At 37.7% G+C, this 25,964-nt stretch overlaps 1 protein-coding gene across 1 annotated transcript in view; it reads left to right on the forward strand.

The window, feature by feature from the left end:
• The first annotated feature begins 7,658 nt into the window (after window positions 1-7,658).
• Window positions 7,659-25,964, forward strand: part of RYR3 (ryanodine receptor 3) — a 334,068-nt gene continuing 315,762 nt past the window's right edge. The window contains exon 1 of the mRNA XM_081937281.1: window positions 7,659-7,790. Coding sequence (XP_081793407.1) covers window positions 7,740-7,790 — 51 coding nt within the window. The 5' untranslated portion in view covers window positions 7,659-7,739. The remainder of the gene's footprint in view (window positions 7,791-25,964) is intronic.

Below are 25,964 nucleotides of genomic sequence, written 5' to 3' on the forward strand. Positions count from 1 at the left end.
TACAATATTGAGAAAAACTGAGGTATTTGCATGAAAGATGATAAAATATCTCTCCCATTTTTCCTGCAAAGGTCATGTTGGAGCTGGCATTCAGTAGCATGGAATCTTTAGCACCAAATAACCTACTGAACATAAGGAAGCAATAAGGTGTGCAGTACATAGAGAATTAAGGGGTTAGTTGTGTCTTCTTTGTCTAACATTCTCCTGCTTGTTATCTATGAAATTGCTGAAGTCATTTTATTTTGCCCTTCTGCCTAAACAAACAAACATACATACATACATACATACATACATACATACATACATACATACATACATATATACATACATACGGACCACTTGTTTTGATTTGTGTTAAGATGCAGGGAGTGATAGGCTGCACTTGCCTGTTTCTATAATGCAATGGGGCCAAAATCATCTCTCTTGGTGGTATCTCCTGTGAAATTCTACAGGAAAGACATGTTTCAGATTCCATCTATCTAATTAATGAATGTTATCTGGTGCATCTCCAGAGGAGAGACTTTTTTGTCATAGACCTGGCCATCTGTAACATTATTCCCTGGGAGATTAGACTTAACCCACCGCTTCTGGCTTTCCATAACGTTTTAAGGACCAGGTTCTGTTGCTGAATCAGAAGCCCAATATATATGGTTAAGTCAGTGTTCTTGATTGGTTTGGCTTTATTTCAGCTTATTGCTTGGTTATGATGGTTTTATTCCTATATAGCAACCCAAAGTCTGAGATAGGCAGCCATATAAATTGAATAGGTAGATGATGGATAGATGATGGATAGATGATAGAGAGGGGGAGGAGATGAGAGATATCATGTAAATAAAACTTTGTTGCATTGATTATACCTGCTTCACAAATTCTTATGCTCAGGAATGCTTACATGCACAAGCAAAATCCTTCATTCTCAATCAGCCATATTATTATATTTTCCAATATGAGTCTACTAGTTTTAAATTATTAAGAGGAGCCTTTCTTATGTGATACGATTTGGAAGGAATATAGAATTGATTGGTGATGTGCCATCAAGTCAGTGTGGACTTTAGCAACCACAGAGTTAGATTTTCTTCATAACAAGGGGAGTAGGAGGGAGGTATTTGGGGGGAACATGCCAATTGGCCACTGCTATCTGGTAGCTACCTTCAAGCATACAATTACAATCATTTGCAGAAAATATCTCTACAGGAAAGGAGCTGGCAGCTGTGCTTGGTAAGCAGCAATTTATGACATGGAAGGAATTAACTGAGCACACAGATTTGACTAACAACGTCAAGAAAGCTTGAAGCACAATTAGAAAGCTTAAAAAAGACCCAGAGAAACCGAATAGCTGCACAATGTAGCAGCCAACCCAAAAGCACGCTAACTGCTCCTAATGGTAAACCTCTGAGCAAACTACAGAAAAAGAAAATGAAATGGCAGGAGCATTAAGAGAATTAGTGTCACAGTGGGGGGAGGTGGGGTGCAGAGGAGCTCAAGACTAAATAGATAAAACCTCAGCAGGCAGGAGCCTTCAAGTAAAAGAGCTCATGGTAGCTCTTTATTTGAAAAATTGCAAGATATAACAACTTAAATTTCCCGGAAAGTTTGACCTTTACAGCTAAATAGCACTCAGCTAAAACAGATTAAACTCTTTTCGAATTCCTCTCCCTCTTTTTGGTGTAATGGTAACCCCCAAAGTTAGAATGGGGTAAAATCAGTTTTCACTTTACGACTCTAATGCCATTTGGTGAATCAAGTAATGAACTATATCTTTCAAAGATCCTGGAACACTGGGGAACTACCAGAGGACTGGAAAAGAGCTGATGTGGTTCCCATCTTCAAAAAAGGAAAAAAAATAGATCCAAGAAACTACAGACCTATCAGCCTGACCTCAATACCAGGGAAGATTCTGGAAAAGATAATCAAGCAACAAATCAGAAAGCACCTAGAAGCAAACAAAGTAATAACCAAAAGCCAACATGGGTTTGTCAACAACAGATCATGCCAGACTAATCTTATTGCACTCTCTGACAAAATGACAAAATTAGAGGAATGCCATCGATATAATATACTAGGACTTCAGTAAGGCATTTGATAAAGTAGACCATAACCAACCACTAGATTAAATAGAAAAATGTGGGTTAGACAGCATCACCACCAGATGGATTCGTACCTGGCTGACCAACCGCACTCAATGTGTAGTCCTCAATGGAACTGCATCTACATGGAGGGAAGCATGCAGTGGGGTACCCCAAGGCTCTGTTTTAGGCCCAGTACTCTTCAACATCTTCATCAATGATTTGAACAAGGGGATAGAAGGGGAACTCATCAAATTTGCAGATGACACCAAGCTAGCAGGAATAGCCAACACTCTGGAAGATAGGCTTAAGATACAGAAGGATGTTGACAGACTTGAACATTGGGCGCTATCTAACAAAATGAAATTCAATGGTGAAAAAAATAAGGTTATTTATTATTATTTATTTATTCACATTTCTAAACTGCCCCCTCTCCCAAAAAGGGACCAAAAAGGTCCCAAAAAGGTTCTACATTTAGGCAAGGAAAACAAAATGCACAGGTACAGTATATGTGGCACCTCACTCAATAGTCCCTACGGGGAGAGGGGGCGGTTTATAAATTCAATAAACCTTAAACCTTAATAGTAGTAACTGTGAAAGGGATCTTGGAGTTCATGTGGACAACCATTTAAATATGAGCCAGCAGTGTGCAGCAGCTGCCAAAAAAGCCAACACGGTTCTAGGCTGCATAAACAGAGGGATAGGATCAAGATCACGTGAAGTGTTAATACCACTTTATAATGCCTTGGTAAGGCCACACTTGGAATACTGCATTCAATGTTGGTAGCCACTATGTAGAAAAGATGTGGAGACTCTAGAAAGAGTGCAGAGAAGAGCAACAAAGATGATTAGGAAACTGGAGACTAAAACATATGAAGAACGGTTGCAGGAACTTGGTATGTCTAATTTAATGAAAAGAAGGACTAGGGGAGACATGATAGCAGTGTTCCAATATCTCAGGGGTTGCCCCAAAGAAGAGGGAGTCAAGCTATTCTCCAAAGCACCTGAAGGTAGGACAAGAAGCAATGGGTGGAAACTAATCAAGGAGAGAAGCAACCTAGAACTGAGGAGAAATTTCCTGACAGAACAATTAATCAGTGGAACAACTTGCCTCCAGAAGTTGTGAATGCTCCCATCCTGGAAGTTTTTAAGAAAACATTAGATAACCATTTGTCTAAAGTGGTGTAGGGTTTCCTGCCTAAGCAGGGGGTTGGACTAGAAGATGGTCAACGTTCCTTCCAACTCTGCTGTTCTGTTTTCTGTTTACCTCAACAGTTGTTATGTATGTAGCTATATTAAATATTCCTTAGTTAATCAAGATTTCAGCTAAAACATACCTGATGTCACAGCTAGCAATATCTAGATCAGGCCTGTCAAAATAGCGGCCTGTAGGCTGGATGCATCATGCTCACCCCGGCTCCACAAAGGCAAAAAAGTCAGGATATGTCACAATACGTCATGTGATGCGATCAAGTTTGATACCTGTGATCTAGATCTTCCAATATGTTTCCCTTCTATATCAAGTGTATGAAGCATCCTCTTTCTCTTCCATGCTTGGTGAATTTCTCTTTACTCTGGAACTTGCAGCCCAAGCTTCCTGCATCGCATTTGATCTGCTAGCTATCATCCTCTTTTCTATTGTTTAACTCCACACATACCTCCTTTCCCGATACCTCCTTAGCTAATTTCAGCCCCCCTTTCCTTTCATGTGGAATAATCCACATGTATTTTTTAAAAAAACTTCAATAGTTTCCTCTCTTACCTATTTCCCCAGATGGAACTTACCAGCTCCAGGCCCAATCTGTCTGTTCATAAGATCGGATTGGATGGCAGCCAGTATTTATTTGCTCAGTTCTGGCACAATTACTATTTTAGAATCTTTTATAATGGAAGAGGTATAAAAATGCATGTGAATGCTGATAGTCTAACTCAGTGGTAGTCAACCTGGTCCCTACCGCCCACTAGTGGGCATTCCAGTTTTCATGGTGGGCGGTAGGGGTTTGCTGAAACTGCTTTATAACTTTTATAAAGTAAAGTTACTTCCCTACTTTAGAAATCACCATTACTGTGGAACTGGTGGGCGGTTAGAAAATTTTACTACTAACAGAGATACAAAAGTGGGCGGTAGGTATAAAAAGGTTGACTACCCCTGGTCTAACTGAACAAATATACGGTAATACTTTGGACTAGGTGTCATGGAATTACTTAAGAACTGTTCAATTGGTGTCTAAAGACAGATGATGTTATCCATTCACAGTTGTGTCTGACTCTGGGCAATTCTATGGGCCAGGTCTCTCCACACCTTCTGATCTTGCACTGCTTCTTTGAGTTTTCTATGCTCTGGCTGGTGTCAGTTTGATGGTGCTAAAAAGGAGGGAATGAGATAATATTGTATTGTAGCATTATTGAATAGGGAACAAAAAAAAATCCTTCAAATCCAAACAACTACTAGCCGACATAACTTCTGTGCTATCCATATAAGTTATGTGAACATGTAATTCTGAAAGTTCATCTCTAGTGGTTGAGAAATTCATTCTGCAGCAACCTAGATTTCAACCAGGAGAATAAAATATGGGCCTGAAGATAATGGAGGGGACGACTGGCTGAACTGGAGAAAATGCTGTACGGGAGTGACATGAGAAAAGCAAGATCAAAAAGATCAAGTTAAAAATTGTGAGAGTGAGATTGAAGCTCCTTCCTTATACTTGTATTTTCATTACACAAAGGTAAAAGAGGCGGGACTGCAATTAAACTGCTGAAAATAATATTTTTTTAAAAAAATCCCACAATGAACCCTGCTGGTCGGGGTGTGGACTCTGATTATAAGGAGTAATCTATTCCCCTTATGCAGGCCTTTCCATTCTTACCTTGTTCTATTTCAGGGGTGGGGAACTATGGCCCCTTTATGACTTGTGAACTTCAACTCCCAGAATTCTTCATCCAGCCAGGAAATCTGGGAGTTGAAGCCCACAAGTCATAAAGGGGCCATAGTTCCTACCTCTGTTCTATTCTCTAATCTCCCTCATTTGTATATATAATGCTTACTCTGAGATGGCCCAATTTTTTTCTATCATCTGGATCAATATTATGCGGCAAGTCAGGTATACTTCAATGCCACTCAATTAATGTCTTTATTGCAGTCATTCTAATGCACAGCACAGCACATGAAAAGGTAGAAAATAAACCCCTGCAGCAGCTGTGTGAAAGAAGGAACTTAAGAACCCAAAACAGGGAAATATATATGTGGTTGGCTTAGCAACAGCCAGCTACTTTTAACATGGGTGCATAAAAACTCCAGCAACCAGCCATTTGGCTAGGATTGTGTGTTTCAACACTCACATCCTCAACTTATGTTTGTAATTGAGCCCTCAGATTTGGTTGTAACTCATGCTGATCATAAAATGACCACCATGTATCTGTGCCCAATTTTGCAATATAGTCATTACGCAGATGTGACCATACAGCAAACAAGTTGGTCATAAAGTAATGCCATGATTGTAAAGCAAATCTTGTGGGTATTGCAAACCCATTGCTTGCTATGGTTTTTTTTTTCTGCCAAAAACTGGAAGTAAATGCCAATATCTGGCAAAAACATCATAAATTGCAGTCACCTGACCACAGGACTGTGCAAACAGCTGTAAATGTGGACTGGTTGCCCAAGTGTCCAAAATGCATTCATGTGGTCAGTGGTTTCCTAAAGTAGTATGGAATGCAATATCTCTCTATTCACAACTGTTTGGAGTGGTGGTGGTGGGGGGTGTTGATTAGGACAAAATATCTGACAATATCTTTCATACATCAGAGGAATCCCATTCTTTGAACCCATTGCTGAGCTTCAGGAAAAGAAAAATGGAGGAAAATACTTGGAATGCTCCTTTCTGGGTCGCTGTGTGATTTGATCACACTTCCTCTTAGAGAGACATTTGCATTGTGATGGGAAGTGACTCATGACTGACATTCAAAGTGCTGCATCACTGGAGCACCTGGGAGAACAGCTGCCCTTGACCAAGGCAGCCCTTCCAGGGATCAACTCTCCGGCCATGCTGTCAATACAAGGATGAATGATGGGCAGAACACTGAAAGATCAAATGGAGTGGTCAGATGGAAGGAGCATACAGAGCACCACAGAAAGTGCCATTACAATGAGGCCATATCTTTTATATGCATTTATGCTTGTTGCATTGACTTCAATGGGGCATCCTGTGTGGCCTTAAGGGGAAAAGCTCTATTTTCAGAGCAACAAAAGTACTTGCTCTTGTCCAGCTCTACCTGACTGTGAGACACAAGCAGAAGTGTATTGACACAAGCAGTACAAACACTGAATGGACAAGCAAATGGACACAACCCTTCTGATGGGGCAAGGAGGATATGCAATGAAGTTTAAGCACATGCAAGCTTTTTGGGAAACTCTTCAAAGTTGAGCATGTGGCAATGGTGCTGGAATATCATATTCTGTAACCTTTCTTCTGTTTTCAAGCATTCTTTATTTCCTTTTTTCAAGGTAATATTTTTGGTTTCCGTTTTGATGACTTTTGGGAAAGTGTATGTTGTGGGTTTTAAGAATATCTTTGGTTCACTCTTGCTACAAAACTTCAGAAGCCGAAGACTGGAGGTGTAGGGGGGAAATAAATTAATCAGTTGTACTGAGACATAAATTCCACTGAGTTAGCAGAACTTGCACCCTCTTACACATACATAGGATAGGACTCTAGTACCCATGTTTGTAATTATAGACTAGCATAGATTCCGAGGTCGATCGGGCTTCATAGCAATTGCTTTGTGGAAATTGTAGCTTATTTAACAGTCACACACAGTTCCTTTAGAGCAGTGGTTCTCAGCCTTCCCAATGCCGCCACCCTTTAATACAGTTCCTCATGTTGTGGTGACCCCCAACCATAAAATTGGTGTCTCGGTTCCTAAGACCATCAAAAATATGTGTTTTCCAATAGTCTTAGCCGACCCCTGTGAAAGGGTCGTTCGACCCCCAAAGGGGTCCCGACCCACAGGTTGAGAACCACTGCTTTAGAGAATGAAATTGTATCTCAGACAGAATTGCTGCTGCTTCTGTTTTAGATAAATAGATAATTTTGCACACATGCCTGAAACCTGCTGCTAAAATAATCATTCTCCTAGGCTGATGACAGTCCGTATTTCAATCCTCTAAAATATTCATCAATAAGGGAAGAGTTGCTGATTGCGATACTTTTTTTCTTTTCTTTTCTTTTTTTTTTCTAACACCGGGAGGAGGCAGACATTTGAAGCCACCAAGCAAAGCGGGAGGGAGAGCTTCGCTTTTCGCTGCCGTTTCCCCTTGATTGCGCTATTGAGAGACCTTTCAAAGGGGGGGGGGGGGGGAGACCCTTGGAAATGCAGGGAGGGCTTCCTGTAATGCCTTCCTGATCGGTTTCTCCCTAGGGAAGGGGCCAAGGCGGAAGCGGGGGGGGGGTTTAGCTTGCTGTGAAATTGGGGGAAGCAGCTCCTTTGGTTCTGGCGCTGAGGGGGTTGACTGACAGTCTGCAGTGCAGTGGAGTTGGCGGGGCTCCCTATATGGCTAAGGATTTAACTAGATGCTAATGCCAATCGGGAAAAGGAGCTGAGGTGAGCCTGCGAGCTGCCGCTGAAGAGGCGATCGAAGGCTGAGCAGAGCGCGCCCCCCCCCCCACTTCCAGAGCCATGGCTGAAGGGGGCGAAGGAGGAGAAGACGAGATACAGTTCCTACGAACTGTAAGTATCCGTGGGTGCATCCGTATCGAGGCTTCTAGATCCGGAACCCGGTTGTTTTCTCCTTCAGGTCTTCTGAGCGGGTTCTAAATAAGGTTTCTCCCCAGTCCCTGGGCTCTTTTTTATTTTTTTTATTTTTGGCTTAGGAGTGAGTCTTGGGGGGAAGTGGACAATCTTATTAACAGACCATTCGGAATCAGACCATCCCCTTCGGACATTCTGTCTCGCCTCAGATCTGCCCACCGACCTCCTCGGATCGAGGGGGCTGCCTCCAAAGCGAGAGTTGGCTTGGCCATTCCCAGGGTTCCCTCCGGAGCATCCTTGCTCAACTTTGTACTTGGCTCTTGGAAATGCGGCACCGCCAGATCTCTGCCCTCTGAAACTTCTCTCCTGGTTTCTGCTGCTTCTCTGCGAAACCCAGAAGGTTGGCAAGAGGCAAGGGGATCCGGGGTGGAATTTGCGAGGAAACCTTCTTGCAACTTCCCACCCGCTTCCGAGCAAGTAGAAAGGATGCTGTTGCCTGAACGTCAGGGTTTCCAAAGTAAACCACTGTCGTTTCCGAAGCTTCCTTTAAGGAATGCAGCACTTTTCTGAGAGAAGGAGTGTTGGGCAGGGAAAGAACCGAGTGTGCTTCTCGGAATGCTCCCAAAAAAGAACTTTCACGTCCTGCCATAAGCTTTTAAAACAAACTGGAACGAAGAATCTGAGCCACGCGTTAACTTTACTGGGCTGTGGTGGGAAAGACTCCTCTCTGCTCTCCTGGTGAAATCCTCCGAGGTTGACGTATGTTTGGTATTGGTTGGGGAAGAGTCCCTCTGCTTACTTCTCCATTTTTCACCTTCCCGAGGAGCAACTTCATCAGGGTCAAGTAGCCCTGTTGAGCTTGTAGCGTAACTTTTAAAAGGTGGATTTTCCGGCATAGATCTTCTCCATATCCAACGTCGTTGTCAGCTGGTATTAGAGGAAAGGGATAAGAGAGATGTGACGAAGGTCCCAGGCTCTTGGGGGAAAAAAGATGCCAGCTGTGATCAAATATCACGCTTGCTTGCTTCCTGAAATCTCCTGATGGAAGAGCTAATTTCGGTGAAGAGCACTTTTGTTCTATAACATTTTCAGTGGCTTTATGAGATGGAACAGCCACCTGTCTATACAGGGAAGAAGCTAAATATATATTCTAGGCATTAGATGATTTATTGCATTTAATATCGTACTTTACTTCTTTTTACTATTCCTCTCTGGCTTGGCACTTTCCAAAATATATCTTTGATGCAAAATTCTTCCAAACAGCTAAGACACTTCATTTAATATCCCCACTGAATAATAAAGCCAAAAAGCTTCCCCCCTTCCAGACAAATGATGTATATCTTCTGCTTCCTGAAGTGGCTTCTGATGAAATGGTTATCTATATTCTTTACCCAGCATGTAGAAACTCTTCCCATCTTTCAGTGAATTTGGAATATATTTTTTTCTTGTTCAGCATATGATGTACAGATATACTTGCTTTTAGGAAGCTTCTTCTTGGCACTGGTATATAGTGCAGAGACTGGACTGCTGTTTCTCCATTAACAGTACACTCTTCCCCCTCTTCCTGCTCGTTCCAGTCTTAATTTCCATCATAAAATCTAAACTGTAAGCATCCTTTCCCTCCCCCATGTCAGAAAACTTATTCAGTGAGAGGTAGTGACTTCCAAGACTTTTTTTTAAAAAAAATCTTTATACCATACCAAAGGAGCTGGTATGATTGATTAACCTATGGCACATTACTTTGATTGCTGCAATCATATCAATATTAATTATTCCCTGGGCACAGCAACTATGTATTAAGGCATGTCCATAACGTTAAAACACTTTTAAAACACAGTCTGTTTTTCTAGCTTCTTTATTGGAATAGCTCATAGCAATCCTTAAACTTGTGACATTCTAATTTATAGGGACTGATTTTGATTAAATGTTAAATTAACATTTGATTAAATTAATTTAAATGTTAAGGAATAGCTTTTTATGTGCAACATACTCCTATTCTTCTGAGACTGGCAATGCAACTGTGGACGTGACAGGTCTGATTAGAGACAAGATTCATAGTAATAACCTTGAAAAGTGCTCTTTTCCACAGATAATTGTTGAATATACACAATAGGATTTCCACATTTTTCCCACTCATTGACAGCATCAGTTCTTTTGTCTCATGCTTTGCCATCTTCATTCTGATTTATTATCCAAATTGAGTAAAAATAATCCATATGATTTCATCATTGTACTTAGACACCTGATTTTTGGAAGCAGTTGCCCTCTGCCTTAGAAGTGGTTAAATGTTAAGAACCAGTTCAATATTACTAAACATTTCTGCTTAGTTTTACATTGTGTATTTTGATGTTCAGAAACTATGTTATTGTCAAAAACATTCAGTACATGTGTCAAGTTTCTGTGGTTAAGGATTTTAAATGGTGCTCCTAAGGTAATAGAGCACCAACTAAACCTGTTGGAACTTGTCTGTATCTACATTGGAAGGGAATTTTGCTATTTCTCACCATTTGATTTCATCACTTTGTTTTAAATATATTTAAAAGGACTTACCAATATTTCCCAGTTTGTTGAACTCTCGTCCATAATTTGCTGTATGGGTCATATACTTTTTTTTTTTCAAATTTCATATTAAATGTGGAAAAAGAACATATCAAGCACAAAGAAAATTATGGACTACAGTTCAACAAAGTGGTAAATAAGTCCTCTAAAGTGGGGAATAGTGGACAATCAACCATTTTAATTAACATTGCGGATTTTGTGAATAGACACCCTCAGGATCACATATTTGAAAAATGAAAAGTAATTTGATTAGCACATTTACTGCCTCGTATAAGGATAGCACAAATAACAGGCTGATAAAAAGGTATATTAAAGATTAGAAAAGTTAGGCTTTAAAAATTAGGCATAAATACAGGCACCACAGGTACAGTAGGATTGTTGCGTGCAAGTGTTGGTGACAATAGTAATAGCAATAGCACTTAGAATTATATACCGCCCCATAGTGCTTTACAGCACACTCTGGGCAGTTTACAATGTCAGCACATGGCCTCAAACAATCTGCATCCTCATAAGGATGGAAGGCTGAATTAACCTTGAGCCTGTCAGGATCAAATTCCAGACTGTGGGCAGAGTTAGCCAGCAATACTGCATTTTAACCACTGCACCATCAATGGCGATCAGTGATCAATGATGATCAATGCTACCCAAGTGGGACCCAAACAGGTGAATCTCTTTTGGTAGTGAATATACTTCAGGATTGGACCATTTCTTTCATTGAATCTCTTATTGGCTAATTAATAGGCTTAGCTGGTTGGGTGGTAATTATGTAGATATTTATCCATACAGCCCATGAAATGGCAAGGAGAACAAGTGTGAAAATGTACATCAGAACGTGAAACCCACAACTTACATACTTGCATTAGAAATCGGGCACAAATATGTTGTGTTTAGTTTATTTGGATTTATATGCCACCCTTCTCTATATGTCATCTTGATGTTACTTTGATTCATTGTAAATGCTTCTGTGTATAAGAGAAGTTCTCTTTAATCATTGGAAGAAACACATAATTCTTTTTAGTTTAATTGAGGGGAAAAAATTCATAAACAATTAGGCTTTGACTATTTTGTTTTGGCTGAATTCCTAATAACTTTTCAGGCTTCTGTTTCTGCGGTTTTTGAGAATTGTAAAGATTTGAGGGCCAGAATGTAAGGATGCCAATGGCAGATGCAAAGTACAATTATGTGTGAACCAAAACTTGGCATATTTGAACACCGCTATAATGCTGTGTCCTGGAAACTCAATCTTACTTTAAAAAGTCAAGGAGTAAAACAATATTATTACTGCAAAGAAAACATGATTCTCAGATAATGGCTTGTAAAGGCCACATAATGGACTATGGGAAAAACACATTTTAAATTAGAGACATACTGGTACACATTACATAAGTTAATGCATGTCTAGTTATGAGTAAGTCTTATATATTTGGTTTATGCAATATCTTAAGACATAATATGACTTTGGTTTAGTGTATTATACTGTATGTACCCAGCATTGTGGTTTAGAGATTATGCTTATGGTCTACTCTAGCACAATGTGAACCCGGCTTAGTCACAAATCATGAAGGAAACCATGGCTTAGAATATTGGATAAACCCAGTGTCCAGTGGAGTTTATCTCTATGTATAAAATAAGAATCTTGCTATCTAGCTGCTATAAAACAACTGCCTTGAGAACAACTTTTGGAGCTATTTCATGAACTGACTTGAATTAGACTTGGTAAATATTCAACTATTGCTTACATGTCCCTTTAAATCTTAAATAGATATTTGATGGCAGTGAAATAGATTTTGATGTAGGGTCTCCGATGCTTCCATTGTTACTGATGAAACAATCTGAACATACTCAGTGCATTGTTAATGTTATTTATATGCTTGGCTGATTTACTGGATTATCATTAGTGTGTTTAAGGTCAAGCTGGGAATCAGTCTTGTATTTCCTCCTATACTGAGACTTTGGGAAATTATTGGGAAACTAGAAACTGCAAGAAAGGCTGCGGAAATAAGGAATAAAATTTAATCCTATATTGTAATCAAGATATTGCATTATGTTGAAAAAGAATTATACATGTTCCATAAAAATAATTAGAATAGGGGGGAAAATATATGCACACACAGTTTTCATTGTTCCTGGCTTACCTTACCTTTTGTTCCTGGAACATAGGCAAAGCTTTTTTGGGGGAAAGCTACTTTTCTACTCATTTCATGCCTGCAATCCCAAGCCTTGAAGCCATAATCATGGCTATACAGAAAATTGACTATCATTGGGTCTACTGTAGACAAATAAATACGTATGCCTTAGAATGAAATTTAGAACTATAGGTTGGGGGACGTTTTCAGATAAACATTTAAAATGATACTCATGAAATTAACTTGTCATCATTTGCCAATGAACTAGTGATGTTAATACTTTCTGAAAGATTACATGGAAGTAAATTTGTCATAATTGCTGGAAGCCCAATGTCCAAAGAGAGAGATTGAGAGAGAGAAAGAATTTTGATTTTGCTGGGGATAAATCAGATATGACAGATATTGTCATTTTGTCCTATTTGTGAGTTTTCCTGGGGCATCCGATTGGCCACAGCTGGAAAAAGAATGTACCTTCAAGAACCTTCACAATTTTAGAAAACAAGACATCAGTTCTGATGTGCAAATCATGGATTCACATAGCACTTAATGTCAAAGCTAATCATGGTGCTATAGAAATATTTTCAGGATAAAACCCACACTTGGCCTTCAAGTGACATCTTGGAGCAACACTTCAACAAACAAGTGGGCCATAACAAAGATGTAGGTACTATGAGCTGCTCAATGAGACAAGAATGAAAATGGCTATAAATTATATCTGCATTTGTGTTCTAAAACTGATAACCCTATCAGATCCTTGACAGTTTCTGAATGAGTAACAATGATAGAACCAAATTTCTACCCAATCAGATTTAAATGTTTTATGCTGTGTTGCAGTAGCATCATCTCAGAAGAGGAAACAGATTTACTATTATCTTTAGCTCTATAACATCCATTAATAACATTAGCTTGTTTCTATTCTTGGTGTTCCTTCTGCCCATTGAAAGACGGCACAGAATTAAGTAAAAATCTTCCATCCATTGACAGCCCTGACAGGCACATCCAGGACAAAAAAATAAATGCATTTTAAAATTAAACTATAATGAAATATATACAGTTAATGCGATTACTTCCCACATATATCATACTTTCCCTCTGATAGTTGATAAATTTTGCAGGAGCTCTGGGAAGGAAGCCCAACTCATTGATGGTACTGCATGTGACATGGGGTTCAGATTGTGAGCCCCTTTTGATTTATGACCTAATCCCCAGTAATTTACTCTTTTAATGTAAACAGTGATCATTTTCCTGATTCATGCATATTTCTCCCTTGTAGCAGCGAAGCAGAATATTTTAAAAAAATATTAGGAAGAACATTTCAAAAATTGTTAACACTGCTATAGCTGATAAGTGTTTTAGTAGGTGTATGAATTTAACTTTTGGAATGGTATATTAAACTTGAAGATATTGTACATCACTTGAAAATGGCCATTTGACTATTGTATTAATAAAGCATTTAGAGCAGTGTTTCAGTTACAGTGAAAATAATTATACTATATATCTGTTCAAGTCAGAATTGTTATGTATCCATGTAGAAGAAGAAAAATGAGGCTTGATAAAAGCATAATCCAATTAGTAGGGTAGTAAAGTCATGCAATCAAGAAATGTCAGATCACAAAGTTTGCAGAGTAAGAAACAAGAAAACCAAGAAGGCAGGTTTTGGATTGTAGGAAACTTTAGAATAATGAGAAAGAAAATTTCTAATACCAAACTTCTACCATCTTTTTTTTTTAAAATAGAAAAGTAGAATGTTAGCTGCCAGAGAATCAGAGTAGCTTATTTATATTTATAGAGATAAGAGTCAGACCCAAAGAACAATAAGGATCAGTAAAATGCTCGACAAATAAATGAATAAAATAAAATAAAAACACTTCTAAGAGGAAATATATAGAATATATATTTAAGAAATATTTTCATGTCGTTTTTCCCCCCAATTCTTAATGGTCAGAAATTTGGAGAAAATTCACTTGCACTGAGAGTAATGTTGCTAAAACATCCCCCAAAATCAGATGCCCCAGAATACATAAAGATCCATCAGTATAGCAACAAAACTGATATTTTAGCTTCAACACTGGCAGAGCTTCACAGTCATGGGACTTTAGGGAATGAGGGTTTCCAGAAAATCAGTTGGAATAACAATGGTAAATAGGTGCAATGGTGTGAGAAGGATTTTTAATTTTCTTTCTTTAGTGATTTTAGCTGCAGCAAAATTGTGAAGAGACTCTTCTTGTAGAGGCTATATCTATCAGTAAACATGCACAGCAGTCTGCAGCCCTAGTCCCACAGACTGATCACTGAAGTGGTGGGTATATAGATGACATGCTAAATAGTGATTCATTTAAAATGTATATGACAGTTTCTCTGGGTAGCCAAACCAAAGGAAATGGGAGAGGAAAAAAGCATGAACAGAGGAGTTGGCTAGGTTCATTTTTACAAAATCTGCTAAACTACAAATTAAGTATTGCCTCTGAACACAGCCACTCCGTTCCAATATCAGCAAAGGGCAAGCGACTTGCCAGTCGGGGTTTTTAGGCTATCTCCAAGTTAATTGCCATGTGTGATGAGCAACTTTTTGGCTGCAAGGCAAGTCCTGAAACATTAAGAAATCCATCAGGATCAGGACTGTTTTGGCATTTATCTTGCCTTAGGAAATATGGACTGGGACAGCTTTTTTTTATAACCATGAACTGACAACGTAATTACAACATAACATCTCAGAAAAGTCTGTTGTGTGGCAGCTACTGGACTGATTGTGTTTGATTTTGAAGTATCATGCTATGTTGTGTCTGCAATTTTCTATTTCCAAGATATGTGTAGCTTAAAATTCTCCTGAGTAAGTCCTCAAGTCCTGATTCTCACTCAAGGATGATGCAGACATTTTGATGTCTGAAAATAATATAGGATCATGACATGGATGGTTCACAGAGCTTTCTTTCTCATAGGTCACACAGATCACACAGCTCTCCTTCACAAGCTGTGTGTTTATCCTCACAGTTTCCTAGTTTGCTCTTCAAGTCCTCATTTTCTTTCAACAGGCAAGAGCAAGACTGGTGCTGAGATGAAACTTCTTCATTAGAACATCTTACCTTGGATTTCAAAATTGAAGAGTTTGGGCATATTTTTCACCAATGCCTTTCACTTGTTGGGGTAGTTTTAAATCTCTTTGTGGGAAAGTAATAGTTTTATAATGCTATTATAAATTAGGGAGTGCTTAATCATGAGCTACGGATAATAGTTTCAGTATTTTTCTTCAGAAATTCTGTATGACCTACCGCACAAAGTGGAAAGATGCAGAGTCTGGGTTCCTGTTAAGAATTTTGCTGCACTGTTTTATTCTTATTAAGCTTGTGAACAAAATAATGATCCGCAAACAACTGTCAGATGATATGCCCTTATATTTTAAGGTGCCATTCCTATTGTTATTGTCAGGTACTTTGTTGCTATGTGTCATGCTCTATATCAGTTTTTTTCAACCTTGGCAGATTTAAGATGTGTGGCCCATTTCCTAGAATTCCTCATCTAGGATGAAGCAAGATGAAAACCAGTTGAAATATATACATCTTAAAGTTGTCAAGATTGAGATACACTGCTCTATGTGAAAATAAGAATTAGATTTACAGCCGTTTTCCTAATCTTAGAGTCAGGTTCATTGAATAACTAAAAAGCTAACTTGCCATTTATGATGTATATCTCTAAAACTGCATTCTACCCCTGCAAGCTTTGTTTAACTGAACAGAGCCTCAAGGCTTTATTGTACGCCTCATGTTTGAAATATCCTTATTTTGCAGCAACTGCACAGAACTTTATACCTTTTATTAATGAATAAAATAAAATTACTGTTTGCTAGCTGCTTCTTAAATCTGCAGATGACCTTGGTTTTCTTTCTGTAACTTTCTTTCTCAATTACAATATAACCTAAGAATGCTCAAGAAGAATCTTCTATCACTTCCATTTCAAAATTAAGTTGGTGGTGGTGGTGGTGGTGGTGGTGGTGGTGGTGGTGGGGAGATGGCGAGAAATCTTGACAATTGCTAGCTTTTCCTTTCAGTGGAATCCTTGGTACTCTCTTGAGTTTGGTTGTTTGCTTGCAGACTTTTCATTACCTGCCTTCTAGGGCCTTGCCAAGTCATAGAGGATCAGATAAAACATAAAAGTCACAATTAATTAGGATTAAAAAGGAAGAATACAATTGTTCTACAATTATATAAAAAGTGTTAGAGTAAATATTACGGGACACTGTACAAACTATAAAACAGTACCTGACGATGGTCAAGAAAATAAAATCAGATTGATTTGATAACAACTTAAGGCAAAACAAATCAGAATGACATTTAGTGAAGAATGAAAATAACACTTCTTGGGAGGGGACTATGTAGGGAGGGCAATACTATTATTCCTCCATCAGATGGACACAGTCTCTGTTCAAAGGAGATGTATCTTCCTTCAGTAATGGCTATTGGGATGTTTCTTTTCAATTAATGCCATCCATAATAGGGATTTGGAAATAGCTGGATACAAGTTGTTCAACATTATTTGTTAATCCTTATTGAATGCCTCTAATTATTTGCCTTCTTATTTTTGCAATGTCTTATTAGCCTTACAGCAGCATCTGGCATCTTTCACACCATTCATTGTGTGTAATTCATATGCATCTGATGCCAGGAGTCATTAATTCTTGTTTCACATCTACCATAACATTCATTGTATTCTGTTAGCTTGCTTTGTTGGTTGGTTGGTTTGTGGTGCTCGGTATGGAAAGGTGCTTTGACTCATCACATTTCTGTTAGGACTTGAGACCTGGGGTTGGCAAGGTTGGAAATAGAAATCTGGAAACAGATAAGTTTTAACTAAAGATGATACCTAAATATTGTTTTACCTTCAATAGTCCAGGCAAAGAAATCAGCAAGAAGCAGTCTATTATGACAAAAGGGGAGAAAAAAATAACACAGAATTAAAAGCCCAAGACACAAATACATATGTATTCTAGATTCTTAAGTCTAGAGTAGCTGATTCTCATTTTACTAAGTAACAGTATCTACTCTTATCAATCCTACACGTATCCTCACCTAGTCTTTGTTATTGCTTTGAAAACTTCTAAATGCAATTTGAGATCCCAAAGATAAAGCATTATAGCTCAGGTCTACATGAAACATCTCCCTGTTCATCTATCTTAGCTAAGGTGTGGATCTGTATAGTATAAAATTCCTTTTAAATCTATTTCAGTAAGAATTTAATATAAATATAATTAATCATATTATTCTTGGAGAGCTAGAACCAGGTTGTTACAAACTGCCAACTGCTGTGACAAAGACCATTTAGTTAGTCCTTTTGGTGGAAAGACTTTAAAAAAACATTGTGAAATAGTTATTGCTTGTAGAGCTTTATTACCTCATTTCTCCTAGACATTCAAAGTCAGCAACAGTTAAAAGGTTAGTGAAATATTAGAAAACTAAAGTGTATGTTAGAAATGAAAGAAAAGAATCTTGAACAATCCTTCATATAAAGGTAATTTCATTTATTTTTGCTTTCCATTTTTTTGTCCAGCAACATTTCTAACACACTATTTCCCTCTAAACACATGTCTTCTTGGCTATAAATAATGAAGATGGATATTTAGATGTTTGTTATATATTTGTGTCTGATTTCTTCCAAAATACATCAATGTGCAGTTAAGAAAAAGGGAAATATAATATGTCAATACTAGTACACCTCAACAAATGGGAGCTCATTTAACAGGTACTTGCTGTTATGAGGAAGCTAAGCTACACTGGATACATCTAGTTTAGATAACAATGGTGATTTTCCAAATCATATATGACTTGCAGGTAACTAGAGGACAAATTCAGACTGGCATTTCCTTATATAACATGACATTTTGAAATCAGTCCTCAGCTATATTTTTAAAATGTAGGGCGAAATAAATAATCATGCATTGGCTTATATGTTTTTTCCTTATAGTTGACCTTGCAGAAACAAAACTCTGAAAATCATAACAAATCACACGCAGATGTCTTGTGGAAGAAATCAGTCACGTTGATCCCTGTGATGCTTGAAGTTTGTCCACTCTCTCTTTTTTAACCTTTTGTAAAGAAAGTTTAGAATACCACTTAAAATGTAAGCAAAATGAAATTAAGTTGCCATACTGTCAAGTAAAGCACTAGCCTCCCGAATAATTTTTATTTCCAAGCTGCCCTTAGTTCCACATAAGCCACATCTGCATTGCTACAAAATAAAGGATGGCTGCACCTCAGTGCTATGTTTGTGAATGCCAATAAATAGACACAATGAAGTTTGGGGTCAGTTGTGAGAGTTATGGTTAGGACAGTGGTGGGTTGCTAACCAGTTTACTACCGGTTTGCTCATGCTTGCGCGTGCAACGCTTCTGCAAATGCCCAGAAGTGTCCTGCAGGTGGGTGGAGCCTCCCACTCGACCACTACCAGTTCGGCTGAACTGGGCCAAACTGGGAGTACCCTACCTCTGCGTTAGGGCTTGTCTTTTTTGCTAAGGTCTGCTCCCAAAATCTCGGGTGTTCTGGTTGCCGCCAAAAGAATGGCTTTCATTGGTGGCAGGAGATAGGTTATTTGTTTTGTTGTTGTTGTTGTAATGAGAAATATATCCAAAGAATCCAACTGTAACTTAGTAGAAAGTGTCAATCGTGATGTACTTGAATTTTACTTGTATATAAAAGTTTAGAATAGCATCATTCATTTACAGCTCCATAATGAATGTCCTTTTATCTATGTAAGAAATACTTGATGGCTTTTAGGATGGAATAATATTACAAACCGTTTATATGGACATCTTATATTATTTTCCCTTAAAAGCTTTTTAAGAGAACCAAGTGATTTAGTCTTTTGTCCAATTTTGTAAAGGACAGTTTAGCCTACCCTGATTTGATCTAATTTTAAGAAAATCTCAGAGCTTTAATACAGTATTAAGTTATATTCTCCTCTCTAAGAGAAGTCCTGAACATATTTGCTTTCCTTTTGAAGTAAATGTGATTTATGAATCCAAACAAATTATTAGTTTTAATGATAATATAGGGAAAGAAGCAAAAATCCATTTATAGTTCATAAACTTGTTTGTTTTTACCACCAGTTAATGGATTTGAGTTTGTTTGGAGATCCTAGCAGGAAGCAAAGCTATTTTATATTCTTGACCAAAGAATGGCACATTCCTGCCATAACACTTTTACCTGCTTTGCTGTCAACCCTGGTCGTAACCACAATAGTTATGTGTAGTGTTGAGGTACTGGCCTAGTAAACAGGAGATTGTGAGTTCTAGTCTTGCCTTAGGCATGAAAGCTGGCTGGGTGACTTTGGGCCAGTCACATTCTCTCAGCCCAGTACAACTCACAGGGTTGTTATTGTGGGGAAAATAAGAGAAAGGAATATGTACGATTTTAAACATAATACTGGGAATTTCTATAGGTTTCCAGTGGTTTATAAGATTCCAAAGAATACATGTACTGTCACATTCCTTTTATGAGTACAGCAGATGAAGACCAGAGTAATGTCGGTATCAACTTTGTAAAGTTACACACACACACACACACACACACACACACACACACACACACAGAGGGAGGGAGGGAGGGAGAGAGAGAGAGAGAGAGAGAGAGAGAGAGAGAAGAGAATATCACACAGACACACATTATATATACACATACACACAGACAAAATAAATCTTCATAGTGATTCCCCAAGAAGATCAATAATTGAACTAATTGAATGTTCAGTCCTACACTAGAAGAATAAATTGGCTTCTGCATGAATTACATGCTCAGTTCTCTTTCTTCTCATCAATCAACATCCCTAATGAAGCAGGTAAATTGAAGCTTGCCTCAGCATACAATTATTAAATACTGTAGTTCTAAGTCAATAAGTTTAGAAATACTTGAAAAGGTATATGGCTACAACAAAATGAAAAAAAAATATTATTCACTTACGGGAATAAACTGTGTGTGCATGTGCGTGTGTGTCTGTGTGTGAGAGAGAGAGAGAGAGAGGGAAGGAGAGGGAGAAGGAGAGAGAAGTTTATGCTTGTATGGGTTTAAAAAAGAAAAAGAAAGAAAAATGTCATTAACCCATAGAACTACATTGTGGTTCTGACTTTGAACAGTCACTAAATGAACTGTTGTAAGTCAACGACTACTTGTATTATGCAATATTTCAGTGAGGAAGCCAAGAGCTTTCATTAACACTCCAACTTATGCTCTCTAGAGAAAGACTGAAAATTTCAGGGAGTGCTGGTCTCAAATCACCTGAGGAATACCAACTTGGGCAAATAAACATGGCTATGAAGAGTTATCGTTTATCTTTTGTACAACAGAAGATCAGTAATATAATTGTCTTCATTCATTGTTGTTGTTTTATGAGGTAGGCCCATAAAAGAGGCAGTGCAGAATTTCACCAAAGTATGAGTAGAAGGGAAGAAGCAGGAAATTGGATAAAGGAGAAAAGTAAGAAACTTTTCCTCTAACTATAAGAAAGTCTATTACTCCAGATTTATTGCTCATAGACTCCTTGTGGATATGCCATTTTTAAACTGTAATCATTAACCAAACTGGGGGGAAATATGTAGGTGTAAATACCATATCATTCCTTTTTACTTCCTCCTTTTGTCTTCTTTCACTTATATTGATAATACTGTCATGACTCATCTTCCAAGGTAGTCCATAGCTATTCTGCATCCTTTATCTTGTATTTGGACTTTGACAGATGTTGAATACATTCTTGGCAGGAGCATAATCTGACAGTGGTGCCAGTCAACACCACAAAGATGGCTAGACAGAATCAAGATATTTTATTTGTGTTACTTTAAGGTTTTGTAAAATGTGAAAAAGCCTCAGAGGGTGATAAACAATCTCAATTCTCTAAGCCTGCATATTTTTTTTATGGGCAAAAGGAAGTAGTTCCGTAATATTAGTTTTTAGTAAAGGAGATCATTCTGAAACAATGGTGTTCCATGCAATTCAGAAAAATAAAATGATGCTGAGACTTAAGGAAATTACACATTAAGCAAAATTAGAAAGCTTTTTCACAGGTTTAATGACCTCATTTTGTCTATTTGTGTCTGTTAAAAGCAGACATTATCTTAGAAACGCTAGCAGAATTTATGCATAAATACACAAGTAAAGGTTACCTTATGTTACCTTACAAAAGAAAGGTAGCGTGCTAATTGATTCAAAAGTGATAATTAAATTACTGTATCAGCTTTTATTGTAATACCCACTCCATAATTCTCTTTTCATCCCTATGTTTGGTTGACATTTTATTTTTAAAAATGTTGGTTGTAATAATTTCAGCCCAGATAAGTAATTTTGATGAAAACTGTCAGAAAGATACGGTTTTTCTAAACCTTCCTTTTCATGCTCTGTGCCATTTGCTACAAAAACTGATGCTTCTGAATACTTTGCAGAGCTAGAATGCAGAAATAATCCTCGAATTATGACCATAACTGAGCCCTCAATTGATGTGATGGTGGTTAAGAAGGCCATCATGTGACCATACTGGATTTTATTACCTTTTTTTTGTAGCAATTGCGAAGTGAATGTGGCAGTCATAAAAAACAATGTTTCACTATGGGAGAATTTTTGCAGGAAACCAGAAGTAAGCAATAAATTGCAGTCACGTGACAGCTGTAAATATGGTTTGGTTTTTGAGCCTCCCAAAAATGTGATCACCTGACTGTGAGGTCCCCCAGATTTCATCACTTTGAACCCAGCTTGTAAGTACCTTTTGTGAGGGGGATGTCATATCTTTGAATGGTCACTAAGTGACTGATTGTAACTCGAGGACTACATGTATTGAATTATAATCTCACACATACTTATTTTCATACCAGTGAGGAGTTTCCTCAACAAATTTAAATCAGAACTTCAACAATTGGTACATACATGGATAGAAAGGTCCTAAACTAGCTTGGTAAATTACCCTCTCAGAGTGTAATGTGAGGTTATGTGAGGTTTGGCGATAAAGATCTCTGATAGAAACATAGGAAATCCTAGGACCTTACCAGAGTAACTGTTATGAAAAGATTTGAATAAACTACACAAAAGGCTGGTTAGTCAGTTCTTCAGTACTTAATTGCAGCTGCAGATGTACCAAAACCCTGCTACAGTGAATCAACAACTAGCATTATAGAAGCCATTTTCCTCCTGAGCCACAGCTGTATTTCATCTTCAAAGATATTAGTTACTTTCTCTGAAAAGGGTCTACCTTTGGGAACTTGAATGGGTAAATCCTGCCATCTTGATCTGTTTTAGTGACAGTAGCTTTTCTCAGGACACTCCAATGATTTTCCCAATCCTGACTAACCACTTTGCCTTCCCATTTCAAGTTTGCTTGTTTGTTTAATTGATTTATATAGCTACCTATCTTCTGAATGCAACTCTGGGCAGCTTCAACACATTAAAACAATAAAAAATAGTAGTAAAATAAAAATCCAACAATGGGATGAACCCAACATGACAGAAACTTTTCATTTGGCAATCTAACCTCCCGATCTCAAGACCCTGGAGCCATCCACAGTTGGGGCCAATCTGATCTTGGGTTATATAGTATTCCAGAAAACAGGTGCTATGTCTGAAAAGGCACACATAATATCACATTCTTTAATTGAAGAGAGCCAGAATATGCTCCTACTGTTGGGCTTAATGGGATGGGTAGAGGTAATCTTGTAATTTAATGGGACGCTATGGCTCAGTGGCTAAGACACTGAGCTTGTTGATCAGAAAGGTTGGCAGATCGGTGGTTCGAATCCCTAGTGCCATGTAATGGAGTGAGCTCCCGTTACTTCTGCCAACCTAGCAGTTCAAAAGCACATAAAATGCAAGTAGAAAAATAGGAACCATCTTTAGTGGGAAGGTAACAGTGTTCCATGCACCTTTGGCATTTAGTCATGCCAGCCACATGACCATGGAGATCTCTTTGGACAGCGCTGGCTCTTTGGCTTTGAAACAGAGATGTGCACCACTCCCTAGAGTCAGGAACAATTATCATATATGTGTGAGGGGAACCTTTATATTTACCTTTTAATCTCATAATTAATCTAGTCTCATGCCAGGGAAAGCTTTGTAGATGACACCAGCATCTTAAATTTATGCTAAGGGCTAGTGTAGCAGAAGTAAAACATGAGCATACTGAAGTGTGATTTTAGAGCTGCATTCTGGACCAGGTGCATCTTCCAGATGGTTTTCAATGGCATGTACAACATGTTGAATAATCAGTGCAAAGTTTCCTTAACTTTGCAAACATAGTATCACATGCCAAAAATATGTGAGGTTTTGACTTGCTGATCATTGCTCCAAGATAGCTACCTCGTTTTGCTTAAGGTCTGATTCATTGTTTTTTTCCTGCAGTCTGTAGCACACTTAGTAAGTGTTTCCAGACCCATAATTTGAAAGGTTCTATCTTCTCTCTCATTCCTCCTCAATGTCTAGTTTTCATGGTCATACCTTACTATTGGAAAGAAACACAGCTTTAACTATTCTTATCCTTGTTGTCATAGAACTTGCCTTGTCTCGCATGATCTTCTTAAACTTGTCATCATTCTTCTCCCTAGAATTAAGATCTTCTCTAGCACATTCCATGTTTAGCTACTTTTGAGTCAAAGAAAATAAAAATTATGTCTCTCTTTGGCATCTCTGCCCTGAAACACTAGATTATTGTCTGTTGGTTGACATTATTTTTATCTTTCAATAATTAAACTGGATTTTTGTATTTTCCATTTTCATTTCTGTTGTGAATAATTTTAAGTGTTTATTATTTCTAAGGATTCCAAGTGGATAGTGTTTTGTCCTTCAGTTTTGATTTCAGGCATCATCATTTCCAATTCTTCTAATACGTCAATGTACAAATGAAATAGATTTGAGTACAGTATGCATTCTTATTTGTCTTTCTATTCCGAATCACTCTATTCTGAAAATAATTGCTTATATAATCAGGCCCTGGGTTCCAGAGATCTATTCAGATGGCTCTATTGTTGAAGGGGTAATTTTTATTTCTTTCAACTGTGGATTTTATTTCTAGTTTTTAAGATATTGTTGTTGTTATTATTATTATTATGGTCTTATTTGTTTTTTCTGTTTTAACATTCTTGCTTTTTATCTATTATTATGTGCTGCCAGCATCATGTAAGGTTCTTTAGAAAAATAATCAGATGTTCTGTCACCCGGTACCTTTAGCCTTAATATAGTCCACACTCTTTCATGATTTACAGAAATTAAAGCCTTGTATTATCAAGAATGCAAAATATATAAACAGGGAAGTTGTGCATTATAAGAAACCTAAATAATACCCTGTACATTCTTCTGTTCTCTTTCTTATTCTTTATATGTAAGTTATTGACCTTTTGTTGCTCTCTCTATTTTTATACCTGCATATTTATTTGGCACTTCTCTCATTATCTATGTCTATAAAGAAATCTTAAGCAAATGTTCATTTGTTTTACTAAATGAACTTTGGTACTTGGATTTTGGTAATTTTCATATTAGCTTGCATCACCTTTTTTGATATAGGCACATGGACTAAACTTTTCAAATTGCTAGGCCACATAGTCTTATTATAATATTTGCTAACAGTTAACATTTCCTTCTTCTGCCGCTTTGTGTGTATTATACAGGTAGCCCCCGACTTATAACAATTTGTTTAGTGACTATTCAAAGTTACAACAGCACTGGAAAAAGTGACTTATGACCATTTTTCACACTTACAACCGTTATAGCTTCTCCATGATTAGAATTCTCCATGATCAGAATTGAAATGCTTGGCAGCTAGTTCATTTTTATGATAATTGCAATGTCCTGGGGTCATGTGATCAGCTTTTGTGACTTTCTGACAAGGAAAGTCAATGGGGAAGCCAGATTCACTTACGTACCATACTACTAATTTGATAACTGCAGGCATTCACTTGACAGCTGTGGCAAGAAAGGTCATCATATGGGGCAAAACTCGCTTAACAAATGTTTCACTTAGCAACATAAATTTGGGGCTCAATTGTGATCGTAAGTTGAGAACCACCTGTATTTGTTTCTTGTGCTTTCTTTTTTACAGCTAGTCTGTTGTCTAAATTTTTAACTTTCTAGTTCAGCCTGTTCCGGACTATATTCTTTCTCAATAATTGCTTCAGTCATTCTATAGCTCCATTTGTAAAGGGTTTCACCACAACCTTTCTATCCTTTTTTGACCTTCTCTGTTTAAGACCTTTTTCATGATTTAATGATCTTGATTAGGCCTACTTACCTGTAAATATTCCTGTGGTTTGTCTAATTATATTTTTTAAAAGAAACTCTTATTTTCTTTTCCATATCTCATTTTATTTGTCAGTGTTCTTGATTAAGATACCTTTTTTCAACTTTTCTTGCGTTCAATTAGGAATCAATGCTTTGTTATTCTTCTTCTCTCCAAGACTTGAAACCTCCTCCCCCCCCCTCTCTCTCTCTCTTCATGTGTATGTTTTGATACCATG

The sequence above is a fragment of the Natrix helvetica genome, assembly GCF_964273705.1.
Source record: "Natrix helvetica genome assembly, chromosome: 1".
NCBI classification, from domain to species: Eukaryota; Metazoa; Chordata; class Lepidosauria; order Squamata; family Natricidae; genus Natrix; species Natrix helvetica.